We start from the raw sequence: 16739 nt of genomic DNA, 5'->3' as shown, positions 1-16739 counted from the left end.
CAACTCCGTAGAACAATTTTGTGTTGTTCTCTTTTATATTCTTACTATTAGAATAGCTAACTTAATTTTGACGTTTTTTAAACGGTTTAAATAGGTATAGGACATGAGTTGGTTGGTTAAATGGGTTCGGATTGATTGGGTTAAATGAATTTGATGAGTTAAATAAATTTATTATTAAAACAATAGAATTTTATGTATGTGACATGGCATGTTAACTAGGAGAGAACGAGGGTTTTATGTGTTTAGTATATTATGAGGAACATAATGATAGTTGGGTGATACTCTTGTCCTAAAAGAAACAAAAGTGATATTTGAAGGCAATTCTTAATACATGGGTGACCTTTTAGGGAATTTACTCCCAAACAATTAGGGGCAGCATCGAAATTTAAGCTATATGTTGAAGATCAAGTGGAGAATTTTCTAGTTAATTAATGGTATTATAGTCATCCCTAATGAATAAGTTCTTACAAAGGAAATAATATGTTGTCTAGAGATCATCTATTGCCTTGAAGAAATAGTATATTGTCTAGAGATTTTAGTTTCTGTATGTAGAGATTTTAGTTTCAAAACATACATATATATCCAACTTAACGTCAAAAGTTGATTAAATATGTGTTGAACTGCGACATAAACAAGTAAAACTGAAGTAGCATATACTTATTAATGCATTTTTTTATGATATCGCTGGGGAAGGCGGGTAGGAGAGAAGACTTGACAAGTATTTAGGCTAACAATCTTTCAGAGAATTGACGCATATGCCACCTGGTCATTGTAGTGCTATTGACCATTTTATCCCTGTTGATCCTTTTCCGAGGTTGTCGGGTGGTTTTAGTGTGACTTTTGGAAGTTTGATCTTTAAAGAACGGTAGGTTGATCCATAGTTGACTTTTGAGGAAACGGACTTTTTTCGGAATTCCGTCGATTCGGAGAGGTTCGGATGACCGTTTGTGACTTGGTAGTATGTTCAGTTCGATTCTCAATGCACTTGGGAGCGTTTTGGGATTTAGGTTGGAAATTTGGCTTTAGGCCATTGGGGGTTGACTTGGTCAAATAAACCTCCGTTGAAAATTCTGAGACCGCGAATAAATTTGTAGCGAGTTTTTATGTGTGTTTGCTTATTTGTTTTGTATATGTGCGGCCTCGCGTGATAGTCGGGTTTTGGATTAAGATTGTCAAAAAATCAGAAAAATCTGGTGTCTGGTGTCTGCTGCAGCAGCACCAGACTCGCCGCAGCGGTCTCGCTATAGCGAGGGAGAGATCGTTGTAGTGGGCGAGGGGACTTCGTGTGAGTCGCCCCAGTGGACTGGTATCCGCTGAGGCGGACTCGCTGAGAATGTTGCCGCCGTAGCGACAGGGCGAGAGTTGGTGTGAGGCGCCACAGCGGGTAACCTTACCGCTGCAGCGAGTGTCGGGCAGTGTTTCCATATTTTCCTTAAATTAAAACCCTTGAACCCTATCATTTTCCTTCATCACTTTCTAAGCACACTTTGGGAAAATTGAATAGCTTTTGGGCTGAATCTTCTCGGAGGTAAGATCTTTGACCCTAGACTTCATCATTTACCTTCCTAGATCCTTAATCCATGCTTAGAATCACCAGAATCAAAGTGGAGAAAATGAGTCTTATGATAAATTTCTTGAAATGAGTTTAGACTTCCTAAATGGATATTGATGGTGAAATTCACTTGTATGATCATAGAATTTGATGAATTCATTGTTGTTAAGCTTAATTCTTCCATTATTAGTGATTAATTTGAGGATTAAAGAATTAGGGTTCATACTCAAAATTTGGGGGTTTTGGTTTAAATCCGAATTAGGCTTAATCTTGAGTTGTTTTAGCAATTAAATAGTGGGTTTGATAATCTAGAGCATGAATTGCATATTTCACCTTCCAATTTCCCATTTTACCATTTTGGTCCGTTTCCCCAATTCTATGAGTTAGAATTTGACCTAGCTAGAAGTATAGCAATATGGGTATCGTTCTTCTTGATTCCTAATGTAGAACTCAAATATGTTTAGCCTTTGAGTATTTGGAGGCGCAAAGAAAGGGCAAGGCTAAGGTGTGACGGTTCGTGGCTCCTATTCGGCTCTCCAGGTAGGTTACGGCTTACCTTTTTGGTTAGACTTCGATTAGCGAATCATATGTAGAGTTAGTGATTGTTGGAGAAAGCATGTAAACCTTCGTGTATGAAGTTTGGGATAGAACACTATGTTGGTATTGTTGTTGGCTATGGCTTGTCGCCTTATTGTGTTCTATTGAGTGTTGCTTTATTGTGAGTTGTTGGCTTGTCGCCACGTGATTGATTCTTGAGTTGATGCTTAGTGATTAGCTTATGATTCAGAGAGCATATTTATCATGGTTGAGGTCGTTGGAAAGGAAAGTAACGTTACGATATTGATATTATGATTGAGATATGTGTCCATGTGTGGCACCATTGATTCATATATTCTTTTTGGCATTGTTATCATGCATTCACTCACTTATACATATATTAGATCGGGTTGCACGTACCGCAACATTGACTGGGATCGGGTTGTACGTTCCGCAACATTGACTATTAGATCGGGCTGTGCGCCACCGCAAATACATCGACTTAGCGGTCCCCCATGGGTCATGACTGTCGAGGGGACGAGATATTTCGCCCGAAGCATGTGTATATCACTGTATTTGCATTGCATTCATCTCTTATTTGCATATGGCATTGTGTTGGACTTGTTGGTTGATCTTTGGTGATACATGTACTTGATAGTGGTTCTTAAGATTGTGTTTCGGACTTATAGTGGATTTTGAGGAGATATGCTACTTGGTAACTTGGTACTGGATTTGATACTTTGGACTGTGTTGAGTTATATCTGATTGTGAGCATGTCTACTTTTTCAGTCTCTTTCTTATGCATATGTTATCTAACTGTTGTCGGCCTATGGTGCCTACTCAGTACCTGTTGTTGTAATGATTATACCTTGCTACATTCTTTTCTGAGTGCAGAGTTCGTGACTGGTTCGACTTCCTCGCTTCGTGACTGAGTCCCGAGGTGTTTGATGAGCATTCCAGGGTGAGCACTTGGATGAATTCGCTGCCCGGATGACTCTTATCTATTCCTGTCTTTATATTCTATCATTTAGACAGTTATTTATGGATATTTAAGACTTGCATTTCGTAGACATTATGTAGTGGCTCTTGTACTATTCAGACCAGATTTTGGGATCTGATGTATCTTCCGCACTTATTATATTTATCTATTTATTTTAGACTTATTATGTAATTCTGGGTGATTGGATTTATATTATTTATTGTTTGGTTGTGAATAAGGGATGGGTTTGCCTACCGAGGTGGGAAATGGTAGGTGCCCGCACATTTACTTAGTTGGAGTGTGACACCACCTTACTTAAATTCCACGTCGAGCGATAACTTATTGAGATCTCTTCATTATCATCAATATTAGGTACTTGGACCTCCCCTGGGGACTTATTATTTCTTATGTCTCTAGGCTATGCTTGAGCAATTGCCTCCATATAATAATATTTATTCATTTTTTTTTTTTTTTGAAGATTTTTATCTCTAGAACCGATTGGTCTACTGCATTTTAGGTGTGGCCTAGACTCATTTTCATCAACAGATTGTTCTATCAGGACATCAATTTGAATTGGAGCATTTGCAGCTGGAATATGAGATTTAGTAACCCTCGAAAGGTTAGTAAATGCAATTGGCAGTTGATTTGCAATATTTTGCAAATAAATTATCTTTTAAACCCTTTATTCACATTGATTTGTAAAGGATCTAAATGAGATGGAGATAATGCATTCCAGTCTATCTCTTTTCCAGTTGTTTATTTTCTCCCCCTAATATTTAGAAAATTGATTCATCAAAATTATCTAGCTGCAAATAATCTCCTGTCATTTGTTTCAAATATTTAATAATAGAAGGAAATTCATAACAAACATATATTCTCGACCTTCTTTAGGGACCCATCATTGTGTGTTGTTGTCACGACCCAACCCCGTAGGCCGTGACTGGCGCCCTACTTGGGCACCCTGACATACCTATCCATATTTGATCACACACAAATAACATATACGGCCATAATTACTATATGCCGTCTCAAACTATATCAAACTGTTCAAACACATCTCAACGCAACCGTATGCGGATATATATGTATAGATGTCAAAAAGCCGGCAAGGCTATCAAATATGTCAAAAGCCGACAAGGCTGTCAAATGGCACAACGGCCCAAAACGCATATACAAATGCACGCCGACAAGGCTGCCACAACATATACAAAATGCACGCCGACGAGGCTGCCATAACGAATAGAGTCATGCAAACACATCCGTACAGAAGTAGGCACACACACCCACAAATACGTCTACAGACCTCTAAACAGACAAACCGAATCATATGGCGGGACAGGGCCCCGCCGTGCCCCTGAACAAATACATATATACATAGCGAACGAATATATACCAAAATGTGTGCTCTGAAATGAGAAGAGCACTCCAAACAGCAGAAGAGGGTGTCCTAAATGGGTAGATCACCAAACTGTGCGTCTGTACCTGCGGGCATGAAACGCAGCCCCCCCGAAGAAAGGGGGTCAGTACGAAATATGTACTGAGTATGCAAAGCAGAATATACAGAAAGCAAATCTGAGACATAAACGAAATGGAAGTACCAAACATAAGTACCAATCCAACGTATCAAAATGTTTACTTTCAAAATATAAGTCATGCATAAGGTACAGAAGAATATGGTCGCCCACCCGTCGATGGCGCCATAACACAGCATAACACCAGAAAGTTTCAAATCTCCGTATCCCCGTCACATATCACATCACAACATAACGCCATACACAGCATAACACCAAATATATGTGGAACCCGACCCTCGTTTGCGAGTAGCTCGGAGAACCATAAACACAGCATAACTTCGGAGTATATCAAAGCGCGCACGATAACAGAACCGGCCCGGGAACCGGTGAAAGATATAACAGAACGCACGAGCAGAGTCATGAGTAACCATATGCATAAAATCATTATTATAGACTCAAATATAAGTAAATGACCATACTTGAAATTCGAAATGATAATCATACCAAATTCTTTCAAAAGTCGTCTGAATTACATAAAGAAAAGTCACGGGACCCACGGACGGGAATTGACCCGAATCGGGCCCGCCTATGAAAAATATACTCATTATATGTCATATAAACTTCTACAAAAATATTGAAGCAATCCGAGCCTTTCGGTGAAAGATATGGCGTTCACAAATTACGAAATTCTTTAAAGTGAAACCTTTTTATGCAAAGTTCGGAAAGCGATTATTTCAAAGACATAATGGTTCATATTTCATCAAATCATACATAAGAGTGCCAAGGAATATTTATAAGGCTCATAACATGCTCGGATTTCGAATCTTAGAAGTTTCCTCAAGGTTTATAATCTAGCCTATTGAAAACTAAGGCATGCCAAAAGAAAGAAGGGTTGCGCTTTACATACCTCGTACGCGCTCCAAGTTTGCCCAACTAAAATTAATCCCAACCTACGCCTCGGGCTCCCCAAGGCCTATGAATACGCCAACGAATATCAAACATTAGCCATAGGTACTTAAGTCATTTATTCCAACTAATTCTAAATTCTACAGAAAATTCGGCAGCACTTCCCTTGTAAATAGGCTAACCCGAGAATTTAACTCGCTCAAAATCAGCAACAACAACCACAATAACCAACCTAGCAACATCGATAATCAATTCGAAAGGCAAAATAACATTAATAGCTCTTTTTTACACCATACACAACTTTCCAAATATTCAATTCAACGGTTTACCTCAAAGCCAACATCAACACTTATACATTCAAATACTAACCCAAACCCATACTAACAACATCCAAGAACATTCTAAACAATTCACATAATATTTCCAACAATCCACAATTTTTCCATCTATGGCCGAAAACAGCCCCCTAGCGTAGAGCAGCCCGCTTTTCACTTCTTATACCGTATTTCATGCAATCTTTTCAGCAAATTTAATGAAATACTGCAGCAGCTACACCACAACTACATCATCTATCCATATGCAAGTAAACCACATTATTATCATTATAATCCTTATAACAACCCACAACAAATTTAACTCCAACTCTAACCATTAAATTCCTTCATTCTCATCACATAATCCATGATAACAACAACAATAATCATATGAGCATAATCATACCCTTAATCCTTTCAATTCAGCAAGGATAACAACATGTCCATAAAATAACACAACTTTAAATTTAACCATTTAATTCCTCCATAATGCTACTAAAATCAATTCATCATTCTTACTCAAAACACCCCCCCTTACACGGCTCAATTTATAATTCAACATCAACATACATAACTCGTTTGTATTCAACACACATCTACCAAGCTATACAAGTCTAAACTACCTCCAAAACATGTAGAAAAGAATTAAATCTTACCTTAGAGACAAGCTCTAATTTTTCACCATGAAATGTCTTCAAGAAAGCCATGGCTACCATGAGCTCCATCTTTTTCCTCCTCTTAATCTTCAAATCTCTCCAATTAATTGTGTAGAAGGGGGCAAAAATGGGCTGGCCGTGAACAGTGGCGGCGTGAACAGTAGCGCCGCCGTGAATAGTAGCCCCGCCGTGAACAGTGGCCGGAACAGTACCCGCGATCTTCTCTCTCTCTAGGCTTGAGAGCCCCTCTCTCTAAGACCTAATTTGCAAGACTAATTTGTGGTATAAGTGATGACTTAGTCTTCCACTTATGCCTATATATTTTATCTTTACAAAGTGGACATGTGTCAATTTTTCATGACATGTGTCCATCTTTATTCAAGTCCAACCAAATCTCGCCACGTGTCGTAGGGCCCACTTTTCGATAATTAGATTAATTAATCACTAATCCCCACTTAATAATCTAATCATGGTAAATTAATCCTAACTTTCCATTAATATTTTTACACTAAGTAAAATTCATAAGCAATTCATTTTCTAATAGAGACCGGAAATTAAAGATTTTTGTTTCGTGCCCGAAAATGATCCCGTCTTTAACTTGAGTCGATTCTCTTGCGAATAACTCGACGTATAAAATTACGGGGTATAACAGTTGTGGTGGAGCAACTTAAGCATTCGCACATACAAAATTGTCACAATACAATTGTACTGGCAGTTGTAGTTCAATACAAAGCTCAGCCAAAAAATTGTCAACCAAGTGATCTCTACACTAGCAGCAACCATACTCATGTACTCTGCCTCTGCAGAGCTCCTGCTAACTGTGTGTTGCTTTTTGAATTTTCATGAAATCAAAGATTCACTTTTCTTAGTATTAGAACAGGCAGCCCAGTCAGAATCACAGTACATAGTCACGGTACTTATGCTTCCTGTCTTGAAAAGAATCCGTATACCATGAGCACCCTTCAAGTATCTGACCACGCTTAATGTTTCATCTATGTGTGAATGCTTAGGCTTCTGCATGAACTGACTAAGCACCGGTACCGTGAAGCAGATGTCAGGCCTGGTAATAGTCAAATATAGCAACTTCCCATCAACTTTTGATAACTGGGGATATCATCTAACTCTGGATCATCGATCCTTCCCACATGAGAGTCATAATTTATAGTGGTGAGCTTCTAATTAAACTCTAAGTGTGTCACGACTAGTTTTGCCCCACTCAATCCAACTTCAGAAATTAGCTCCAGCACATACTTCCTTGTAAAAGACCCTTTCGTGACCTTAACACCTTAATTCCAAGGAAGTATCTTAGTTGGCCACATCCTTAAAGGCCTTATGAAGTGTGTCATTTTCCTACTGAATCAATTCAGAACTGCTCCCAATGATAAGCAAGTCATCCATATAGATCAAGATGGCTACAATATCAGGCCCTGATCTTTGGATAAACAGTGAGTGGTCATAAGCACTGGTATCCTCCAGCTATTAGGGCATCCGTCAACTTAATATTCCATTGTCTTGAGGCTTGTTTGAGATCATAAAGTGATTTCTTTCAATTTACAAACTCTTTTCTCCCCTTGATTATGAAAACCTTGTGGCAGTTGCATGTAAAGGTCTCCTTGAAGGAATGCAATGCTTATATCCATTGGTGACAACTCCCAGTTCTGAGCAGTTCCTATGCTAATGAGAGTTCTAACATAAACTATTTTAGCAACAGGGAAAAATGTGTCATGATAATCTAACTCTTCATGTTGATTATAACCTTTTGCTACAAACTTTGCTTTGTACCTCTACATCACCATTTGTCTTGTACTTTATTTTATACACCAGCTTAGATCCTAGCCCGCTTACTCGGGGGCAAGTGAACTAACTCCTAGGTTTTGTTGTCTTCTAAAACACCTCTCTCATGTTGCATTACCTGAATCCATCTATTATCTGCAACTGCTTCTTTGAAGGTTTTGGGCTCAACGTGAGTAGCGAAGGCCTGCACATAAGATTGATATACATGTGACAAAGTGTTGTAGGTCAGAACATATGAAAGTAAGTATACAGAAAGTTGTTGATGGCTTCTTATTTGTCACATAGTCTTTTAGCCGGATAAGAGGTTTCACAACCCTATTAGTTTTTCTCCCCTCTAGCTGAAGTCCAAAAGTAGGATCTACTGGAGCAACATGGACTGGCACCTGATCCTGCAAAGCTGGTTGGTCCTGAGCTTGTAAAATCTCCTCAGTTCCTTGATCAACTGGAGTAACAGGGCTCTATACTGGAACATGCACCAGCACAAGTACATCTTCTGCAAACTGATTTCAAGTATCTACTATAGGTGGACAATCAGGGTATATACTAACTTCCTCTCCCTTCAGACCTTTGAAAGGTTACACATCTTCCCTGTATGTCATTTAATAGATATCTTTAATGATAGTAAGACTTTGTTCTATATCTTAATTATTCATTTCTGTTCAAACTCGTTAAGTGGTTGTAAAAAAAAAAAACATTTAATAGTCAAGATCTGAAAAAATAAGACTCATATCTAAACACAAGCAAACTTGATACTCCCTTTGTCCCAATTATGTGGCACAGTTCGAATTTCGAGAGTTAAACTTTTTAAATTTGACCATGAATTCAAACATTGAATCTTTAAACTTTTTGAAAATAAAATTTACATATTTAGAAATTATATAAAAAGTATTATAAGTCACAATAGTTTCCAGTCCAAAAAAATTTAGAAGACATGAAAACTTTAAGGTCAAATAAAAACTCGTCTGAATTTCGAAATTCGAAATGTGCCACGTAAATTGAGACAAATAGAGTAATTAAGATCTAAATAATTAAAAATAAGACCATCATTGAATGCAAACAATTGAGGACTTATTAGTAACTCTTAACCTTCATTTGCTTAAAAGGATTAATCCGTAGCTATTTATAGTCTATAGGTACAGTCCCAAAATTATCGAAGAATCTCATTCCCACAAGCCACGAAATGTTTATTTGGGCTGGAAAAAGTGGATGAGTTGTATCAAAGACTAATATAAGCATTTTATACTTCTTTAATCTTTACGATAATAATCATAACCATGTGTCATTATGAGCAGTTCCAAAAAGTTCATTTCACCTATGTGTCCTTTTTTCTTTTTTGAGTGGGTTGTTCAGAAATATCTTTTTGATCTTTCGGTATGTTTTTGTTTTTTTCTCTTTCGATGGTTTGTTCAGTAAAAGGTTGAGAAAGATGAAAAGAATTACTCGTAGAAGAAAAACAATATCATAAACATTGGAACCAAGAAAAAGAAACTATCAAGATATAGGAATCTTTGCAGAAGAAAAAAAGGAAACGAAATAATGCGATCTCATGCGTGTTTGGTACGAAAGAAAATGTTTTCCAACAAAAAAATTGTAAAAGAAGTCGTGTTCTTACTTTATTTTTAGTATTTGCTTAATAAGCACAAAAATTTTATCCCAAAAACATTTATACGTATCTAGAAAAATACTATTGGAGCGGGGTGGGTGGGGTGGAATGGTTAGGGGTGGTCAAGATGTGGGGGGAGAGTTTTGAGAGGCGATGAAGAAACAATAAACTTCGAATACCATTAATGCCACTTGTTTTTCCTATGTCCACGAGAAAAATTATTTTTCTTATTTTTTAAAAAATTAATTTTTCAAAACATTTTAACCAACCTAAAATAAAAAAAAATATGTCCCCATACTAAACACACTCCTAATTAGTGTATCTTGATTGATGAAAAATCAGTAATAAAAGCATAAATTTGAACGCAAAAAAAAAAAAAAAAAAAAAAAAAAAGCTATGACAGATAGTTGAATTGCGCAGCATATGAAGAAAACAATGCCTTAAAAGGCTAACATTAGAAATATTACTTTTAATTAATCAACCGAATATTGAACAGTATTATGAGCCATTGATTCAATGAATTTGGAGATGAATCGAGAACCTAATACTCTTATCTATTTTATTATATGTGATACCTTGTTCTTATTTTTTCATTAAAAATAAATAACATATTTTTATATTTGAAAATCGCTTTTTATTTTTTTATCCTTTGTGAGAAACTTTTATAGCTATAAAAATATTATGAAATATTCAATATCACAAGATATAAAAAAAAAAAAAAAAATCTTAAAAGCTATATCAAATTGAGCTATGTCATATAAATTGAAACGGATAGAAAATTCGGTGAGACACCTCCTCCTGCCACTACTTTGAACAGAAAAATTCAAAGAAAACGAATCAATACTTTCTCTCAAATTAAAACGCATCAATACTTTCTCTCAAATTAAAACGTAGTTTACACATGAAAATATTCTCCTAGTGGTTAATCTATATCTGTGCTTTTCGAGGGCTTTGTGGTAATCTCTTTGTTTTGTCTTTTGCAATTTGTCAAATGTTATCCAAAAATCATAAGATAGGGAAGGCAATTGGTTTAACAAGATTTCGCCTTTGCCAATTGAACTCAAATTCTTCTTCCTCGTGAGTACCAACCATGATTTTGTCATAGTTATGTCAAATTTAGTCTTACAGCAACATAATTAGTTCACCAAATAAAGTTAACACTTTTAGTAGAAAATTTTCCCTCGAAAGGAACTGTTTTTTGTTTTTTCCCCTATTGTTGTTTCCTTCTGCATCTAGGGTTGAAGTAGAGAGAGGGGTATTTACCTTTTGGTTTAGCAATTAGGTGTAATGCTCTTAAAGGTATATTCAAATTTTAAATTTGATGAGTTTAACTTTGAAAATTTTAGATTGAACTTCGTGTACCTTGAAAATTATGAATATAAATTTAATATAAATCAAATTTTAATAATTTTCATATATATACCTCTAGTGTATATCAAAATTACCGAACGCGCAGTCAAGTTACATCAGACTTTGAATGCCCTAACGAAAAATTCTCACCACCAAACTAGATTGCAGAGTTGCAATCCAAATGTGATTTAAAGTACCTCTAATTTTCGAACACTCTTAATTTGTCTTATAACATAACCCTGGAATTCTTTGACTATATGCGGAACTCAAATTAGTTTGAACTCGAGGCGTAATGGATCGAAAGGACTTAACAAAGAGAGGATGTGACACAGACAGTCAAGCTGCAGTTTCACTTGGGATATATGACCAAACAAAAAATGCTTAGAAAGTAATTCATTTCCACTATCCTAAACCACAAAATGACTTAATGAACCTTAGAAACTGTGGAGCAGAATTCTTAAAAATGCATGCCACCTAATTGGTACAGCCTTTTGCGAAAAAAAAGTTTCGAATTAACATCCAATAATAAATGCCCTAAATAAGACTCATTGCCACTTTATGCCTAATAGTTGTAGATACAAAAGAGCCAATTACGAGAGAGTGGGATAGAGACTTACAACCGGTTAGGACAAGCTTCCACAATGCCAAAAATATTATTTTCTTAAAATACTTACTTTAGAGATTTCAGGTGTTCAACCAAGCTTTTAAAGAAAAAATAAATGCTTTAAAGTCATAGCAGAAACTATAATTCAAAAGCTAAAAAAAAATTCTTTCTAAAATCACTTTCTAAAAGCTTTGATCAAACACAAATTCTTACTCTAATTAATATTATCAAAAGTGTGTTTTAATTTGATTAGTCAAGCACAAACTACTACTCTCTAATTAAAAGTATTTTTTCAAAAAACTAGAAATTATACTTTTCAAAAGAAGCAGAAATGGAAAGCTTGGTCAAACGAGACTTCTCGAGGAAGCAAGGGAGCTGAAGAACTATAAAAAGGCCAAGATATGGACCCAACTTCAGCGGTGATCATCTTTATCTCAAAAGTTGCACTATAACATCAGAAAGTGAAGCTGTTTTACCAGGATTCAGCAGGATCATGCTTACAATCACCAGCAAAACGTGGCCAAATATATTGTAGATAACATGTTACTATTATTAACAAAGGCATACAGCATCAAGACTTCTCTAACCAGGAGGAGGATGAAAATCTAAAATCAAGGCTAGGTGATACCAAGTTTGTGTTTTAGCTCCATATTAAGATAAGTAAATTGTATAAATGTAACCAGACAAAGTACTAGTCTACATGTAACATATACCATATGTACATGCCAAGTCTTCTGTAAAACGGATGGTAAAAGAAAATATACAACAGATAATAAGCGAGAGCAGATGGTTTCAGAAACATGTCTTCCCTCAACGTACATACCCGACCCGCTGCCCTCAAGGTCTTCATCCTTTGGCTAGAAGCCTGGAAACATCGCGATATTCAAATATCAAACCAAACACCAAAGTTACAGGGAGAACCCTAACAGTAGCCTTCAAGTCAAAGTAAGGACAGGAAATCTCAGCTACAAAGAAGAAATTCATAATCCCAACAAAAACATCAACCCAGAATATCCAGTAAAACTAACAAAGAGAACCAACACAAATTCCACCTCCTCATACATAAAGATGTGTGCATGTCAAAATTCATATCCACAGTCATCCCTTGATTTGGGGTCGATTCCTCAATCGGAATAGGGCTTATCCTTGTACCTGTAGAGAAGCTTCTTCTTCTTCGACGTAGGGTTGTCAATCGTCAACAGTATCTTACCAAGCTCAACAATCTTGAAGCTGCTGCTAACAACAGGTTCATCCGTTGGGGTCATCTTCCTAGGCTTCTGTATGTTAATAGTATATCCACTGCCTGTATTCGGCACATATTCAGCACTATATGTCACCTCCCAACCCAATACACGTAGCTCCCACACAATAGTGCACTTCTGCAATCAACAAGTTCAATAGTCACTAAGAAGATTAAGCTGGTTTTTATTCTTCTAACAAGAACCAACTCTTATGATACTTCAACAAAGTAGGCATTTTTTTCTCCATAGAACGGAAAGCGTAACTTATTTTAAATGCATTGTAACTTCACCTCATTTACAATGATCTCCACGGTCTGCTTTGTTGCAGGTTTTACAATGATCTCTGTGACTGGATCATTGAAAGTGAATTCAGGATTGCATTCACAGTAATCGACACTGAGGCCCCCATATTGAACAGGTACTTGCTCTGGAGATATATACCTGTGCCAAGCCAGTTATACAGACAATATTACTTCCACTTCTAGCACAAAATTAAAAGTGACGGCCATAAAATTTTGCATGCAGAAATTTGATTCAAATTACAGCTAAAAGCTCTCACTTGTAAAGAGTTTCTGCGGTCTTTGATGGACCAGCAAATACAAACTTGCTTTTTGTTCTCTGGGTCATGAATGGGCTGATCATTGTGTAGAAAGCTAAATACCACCAAGGGACATTGATGAATACCTTCAAAAATCCAAACACGAACCGTTAACTTTGTGCCAGACTACAATATTTGAACTTCCCCCAAGCAAAAAAAAAAAAAAAGTGATGATCAAACTACCGAAAGAAACAATAATATCAACTAGCTAGTGCGTCCACTGGAGTCGAAAGGCAAACCCACAGGGAACTTCTCCGATATCTGAGCTATGGCACATGAGGCTACGAGAATGTCTTAAAAACAATAGATGTCAACTAACAACTTATCCTACTTAAACATACTAACATACATATAACTAAACCTACATATAAACCTTCTTTGTCATAAATCACATCATAAACAAGTGCTTATCAGCACTATTTGGTAAATACACAAGCCAATTTAGACAATTGTCTATCAGCTAAAATCATCACACACAGAAAAGCTCCAAATTAAAATGCAAAATATAGAAATGCCACATGCCAACAAAAGCATACACCAGTTGAATCGCCAATTAAATGGTAACAGTCCTCACTAAAGGACCATCATCATGGAAATGCTTCAAATGCATATATAATTAATTCACTTGTGTAGTAAATACCTGCTTAGCGACGAACTCAGGATAATTATCCTGAAGCAATAGCAAGGCCTGCCTAGTAGCAATTCGAAGCTCCCTTTTCCCTGGACCAGGAGAGTTCTTAAGATCACTAACTTGAAATATAGTATTAATTCCGCCAGGATTGAAATCCAGCTTCCTTATACTTTTCTCCAAGAACTGAATTCGCCAACGTAAAAACTTGTTTCTCTTCTCCTCATCTCCAAATGTTTTGTTATACAATTCCTTATTCTGAAACTCCCCATACACATTATAACAAACAGGATGTCCTTCTTTGTCATGACCATCCATAAACACAACTTTTTCAAGATCATCTCCAAGATCCTCATCTACAAGCTCTTCAATGTTAAACTCTTTTCTCCATAAAATTGTGTTCTTTAACATAGCAAATGACTCCTTCACCTTGAAATCTCTAGCTCTAAGAAACTTAAGCAGAATCGCATCACTCCTATCATCTTTCATTAGTGGCACTCCCCAAATAGATACTTCTTGAGGCAAATCAGTGATTTCTGTTGCTTCTTGGGTTTTCACTGGGGTTCCAGTAGTAAAGCTTTGATTTTTAATCCCTTCTTGAACAAGAAATTTCAGTTCTTCAAGTGCTTTTCCTTCAGGATCAGATAGATCTGAAGCTTTGTTGCTTTCTTCTTTAAATGAAACTAAAGATTCAGGGATCTTTTTTTTCACTTCAACTGGTTTAGATTTGTCAGATTCAGTAATAACACCCTCAGGTTCTTTCTCAGGTACAGTAACAGACACTTGTTCAGATGCAAGAACAGTTGGTTCTGGTGGAGGTTGAGTTAAAGGAGCTTCTGTTTCAACTACAGTAGTAACTGAAGAAGAGTGATGTTCTTCAGGTTCAGTTACTGATTCAACTTCAACTGAAGCAAGAGGTGGTTCTGGTTCAGGTTGTACTGATGGTGGTGGAGGTGTAGGTGGGGGTGGGGTATCTTCCTCAGGTGTGGCTGGTGGCTGGGGAGTATGTTCTTTATCAGCCATTATTGGCTTTGAAACAGCAAGAAAAGCAAATGGGGTTGAAGGAAATCAACAGTTCTTGAAATGGATAGTGATAGATATGAAAGGGGAAGTGATGAGGATGGTGTTTTGGATGTAGTTGTAAGAGCGTAGAGTGAGATGAGAAAGAGAAGTATCTTTCAGTTCATTCGAGAGAGAGAGAATCTTTTTGGACAGAAAGGAAACGGCTGAGCAGCGTGATGCAGTTTTGGTCGTGAGGTGTTGAGATTAAGGGTTGATACTAGACACCAAAAGGGTTTTGGCCACTGGGTTTTTTTGTTACAATGTAGTATCCTAGGTAACCCCATAAAACACTCATTTTTATATGTTTTATTTTATTTTTACTCCGTTAAATATCTGAATATTAAGATGAGCATTAAGATTAAAATGATTGAATTTTGAATTAGAATATACATCTGCATATTAAAATGATGTATTAAGATCAGAACAGTAATAATTAAGATTGTCTGTTTTTTATATGAAATTTATCTTTACTTAAAAATTACTAATAAATATAAAATATAATAAAATAAGAAATTAATTTAATTTTTATATCAATAAAATATTTTTAAAAATACATATAACGGTGGACGGCGGTAATGGCTAGCGATGATGATTGTGGGTGTATATTCATAAGGATATTGGCTAATAGTGGTGTTGTGTGAAGTAGCTAGCGGTGATAATAGTTAGAAGTAGTGGTTCATGATGACAGTTGATGGTAGCGGTTGTTAATGGGGAATGATAGTACTAGCTAATAGTGGTGTTGTTAATGGTTATTGTTGTAACAGTGGTTGATGTTGATGATAGTAAATGGTGGCTAGTGATGGTGACGACTATTATAGGATGGTCGGTGGCTGGTGGTAGTTAATAATGATTTGTTGCAGGGGTGATAGTTGATAATTGTGGGCTATGATGGTAATAGAAAATTGATGGAATTAGTTAACTGTAATCATTGTAGATATTCTTGAACATCTTAGTAATAATAAAACGTTATTACATATCTTAATCATTCAGATCAATTTAGATTCATTAAGTAGTTATAGCAGAAAAATAAAAAAAGCACTTTCCACCTAAAAAAAAAAACGAACTTAAGAATAATTAAGATCTTCATTTACAAACAAATCTAAGTGGCGTGACTTCAGAGAAGATGTTAGGTGAACTGTTAACGTATGTTAGTAATCGAGTTAAACAAAAGTTGATATCGAAAAGAATAAAGAGAGGGTGTTACTTAACCTTTTGAAGTATATAGAAATTATATATTTAAGCATCTTCTAAAGAAAGTAAATAAATTCTTTTATTTAGGGTTAGCCAAATTAAAAACGGAAATGGGCCAAAATTACCTCTAAACTTTGAGAAATAGTTTATTCATACCCTTCGTTATATTATTGGGTCAATTATGCTCTTACTGTTATACTATAGTCCAAC

General features: G+C 36.2%; 1 protein-coding gene and 1 long non-coding RNA gene across 3 annotated transcripts; both read right to left on the bottom strand.

Moving 5' to 3' along the window:
* Positions 1–4126: 4126 nt before the first annotated feature.
* Positions 4127–9232, bottom strand: LOC132626899 (uncharacterized). Of its 2 annotated transcripts, XR_009577694.1 has the most exons (3): positions 6459–9231; positions 5490–5555; positions 4127–4550 (listed from the first exon to the last, which is right to left on the bottom strand). It is a non-coding gene; the product is annotated as an uncharacterized LOC132626899 (long non-coding RNA). The 2 variants fall into 2 exon arrangements; XR_009577695.1 differs by having other exon boundaries at positions 4127–5555; positions 6459–9232.
* A 3199-nt stretch (positions 9233–12431) lies between these two features.
* Positions 12432–15575, bottom strand: LOC132626897 (patellin-3). Its single transcript, XM_060341926.1, has 4 exons — positions 14289–15575; positions 13610–13734; positions 13341–13491; positions 12432–13188 (listed from the first exon to the last, which is right to left on the bottom strand). The coding sequence occupies exons 1-4, from the start codon at positions 15297–15299 to the stop codon at positions 12934–12936; spliced, it is 1542 nt and encodes a 513-aa protein (XP_060197909.1). The 5' UTR covers positions 15300–15575; the 3' UTR covers positions 12432–12933.
* Positions 15576–16739: the final 1164 nt, after the last annotated feature.

Source organism: Lycium barbarum, chromosome 2 (assembly GCF_019175385.1).
Source record: "Lycium barbarum isolate Lr01 chromosome 2, ASM1917538v2, whole genome shotgun sequence".
Classification (NCBI taxonomy): Eukaryota; Viridiplantae; Streptophyta; class Magnoliopsida; order Solanales; family Solanaceae; genus Lycium; species Lycium barbarum.
The sequence above is the reverse complement of the archived record's forward strand: the minus strand, read 5'-3'. Positions and strand labels throughout refer to the sequence as shown.

What these genes read in the sequence shown, in the direction of transcription:
- LOC132626897 (XM_060341926.1), bottom strand. Translation starts at nt 15,299, where the DNA reads ATGGCTGATAAAGAACATACTCCCCAGCCACCAGCCACACCTGAGGAA. An exon ending in CTGAGTTCGTCGCTAAGCAG is followed by an intron (nt 13,735 to 14,288) that starts GTATTTACTACA and finishes GGATTTTTGAAG; the next exon opens with GTATTCATCAATGTCCCTTG. An exon ending in ACCGCAGAAACTCTTTACAA is followed by an intron (nt 13,492 to 13,609) that starts GTGAGAGCTTTT and finishes GGCTTGGCACAG; the next exon opens with GTATATATCTCCAGAGCAAG.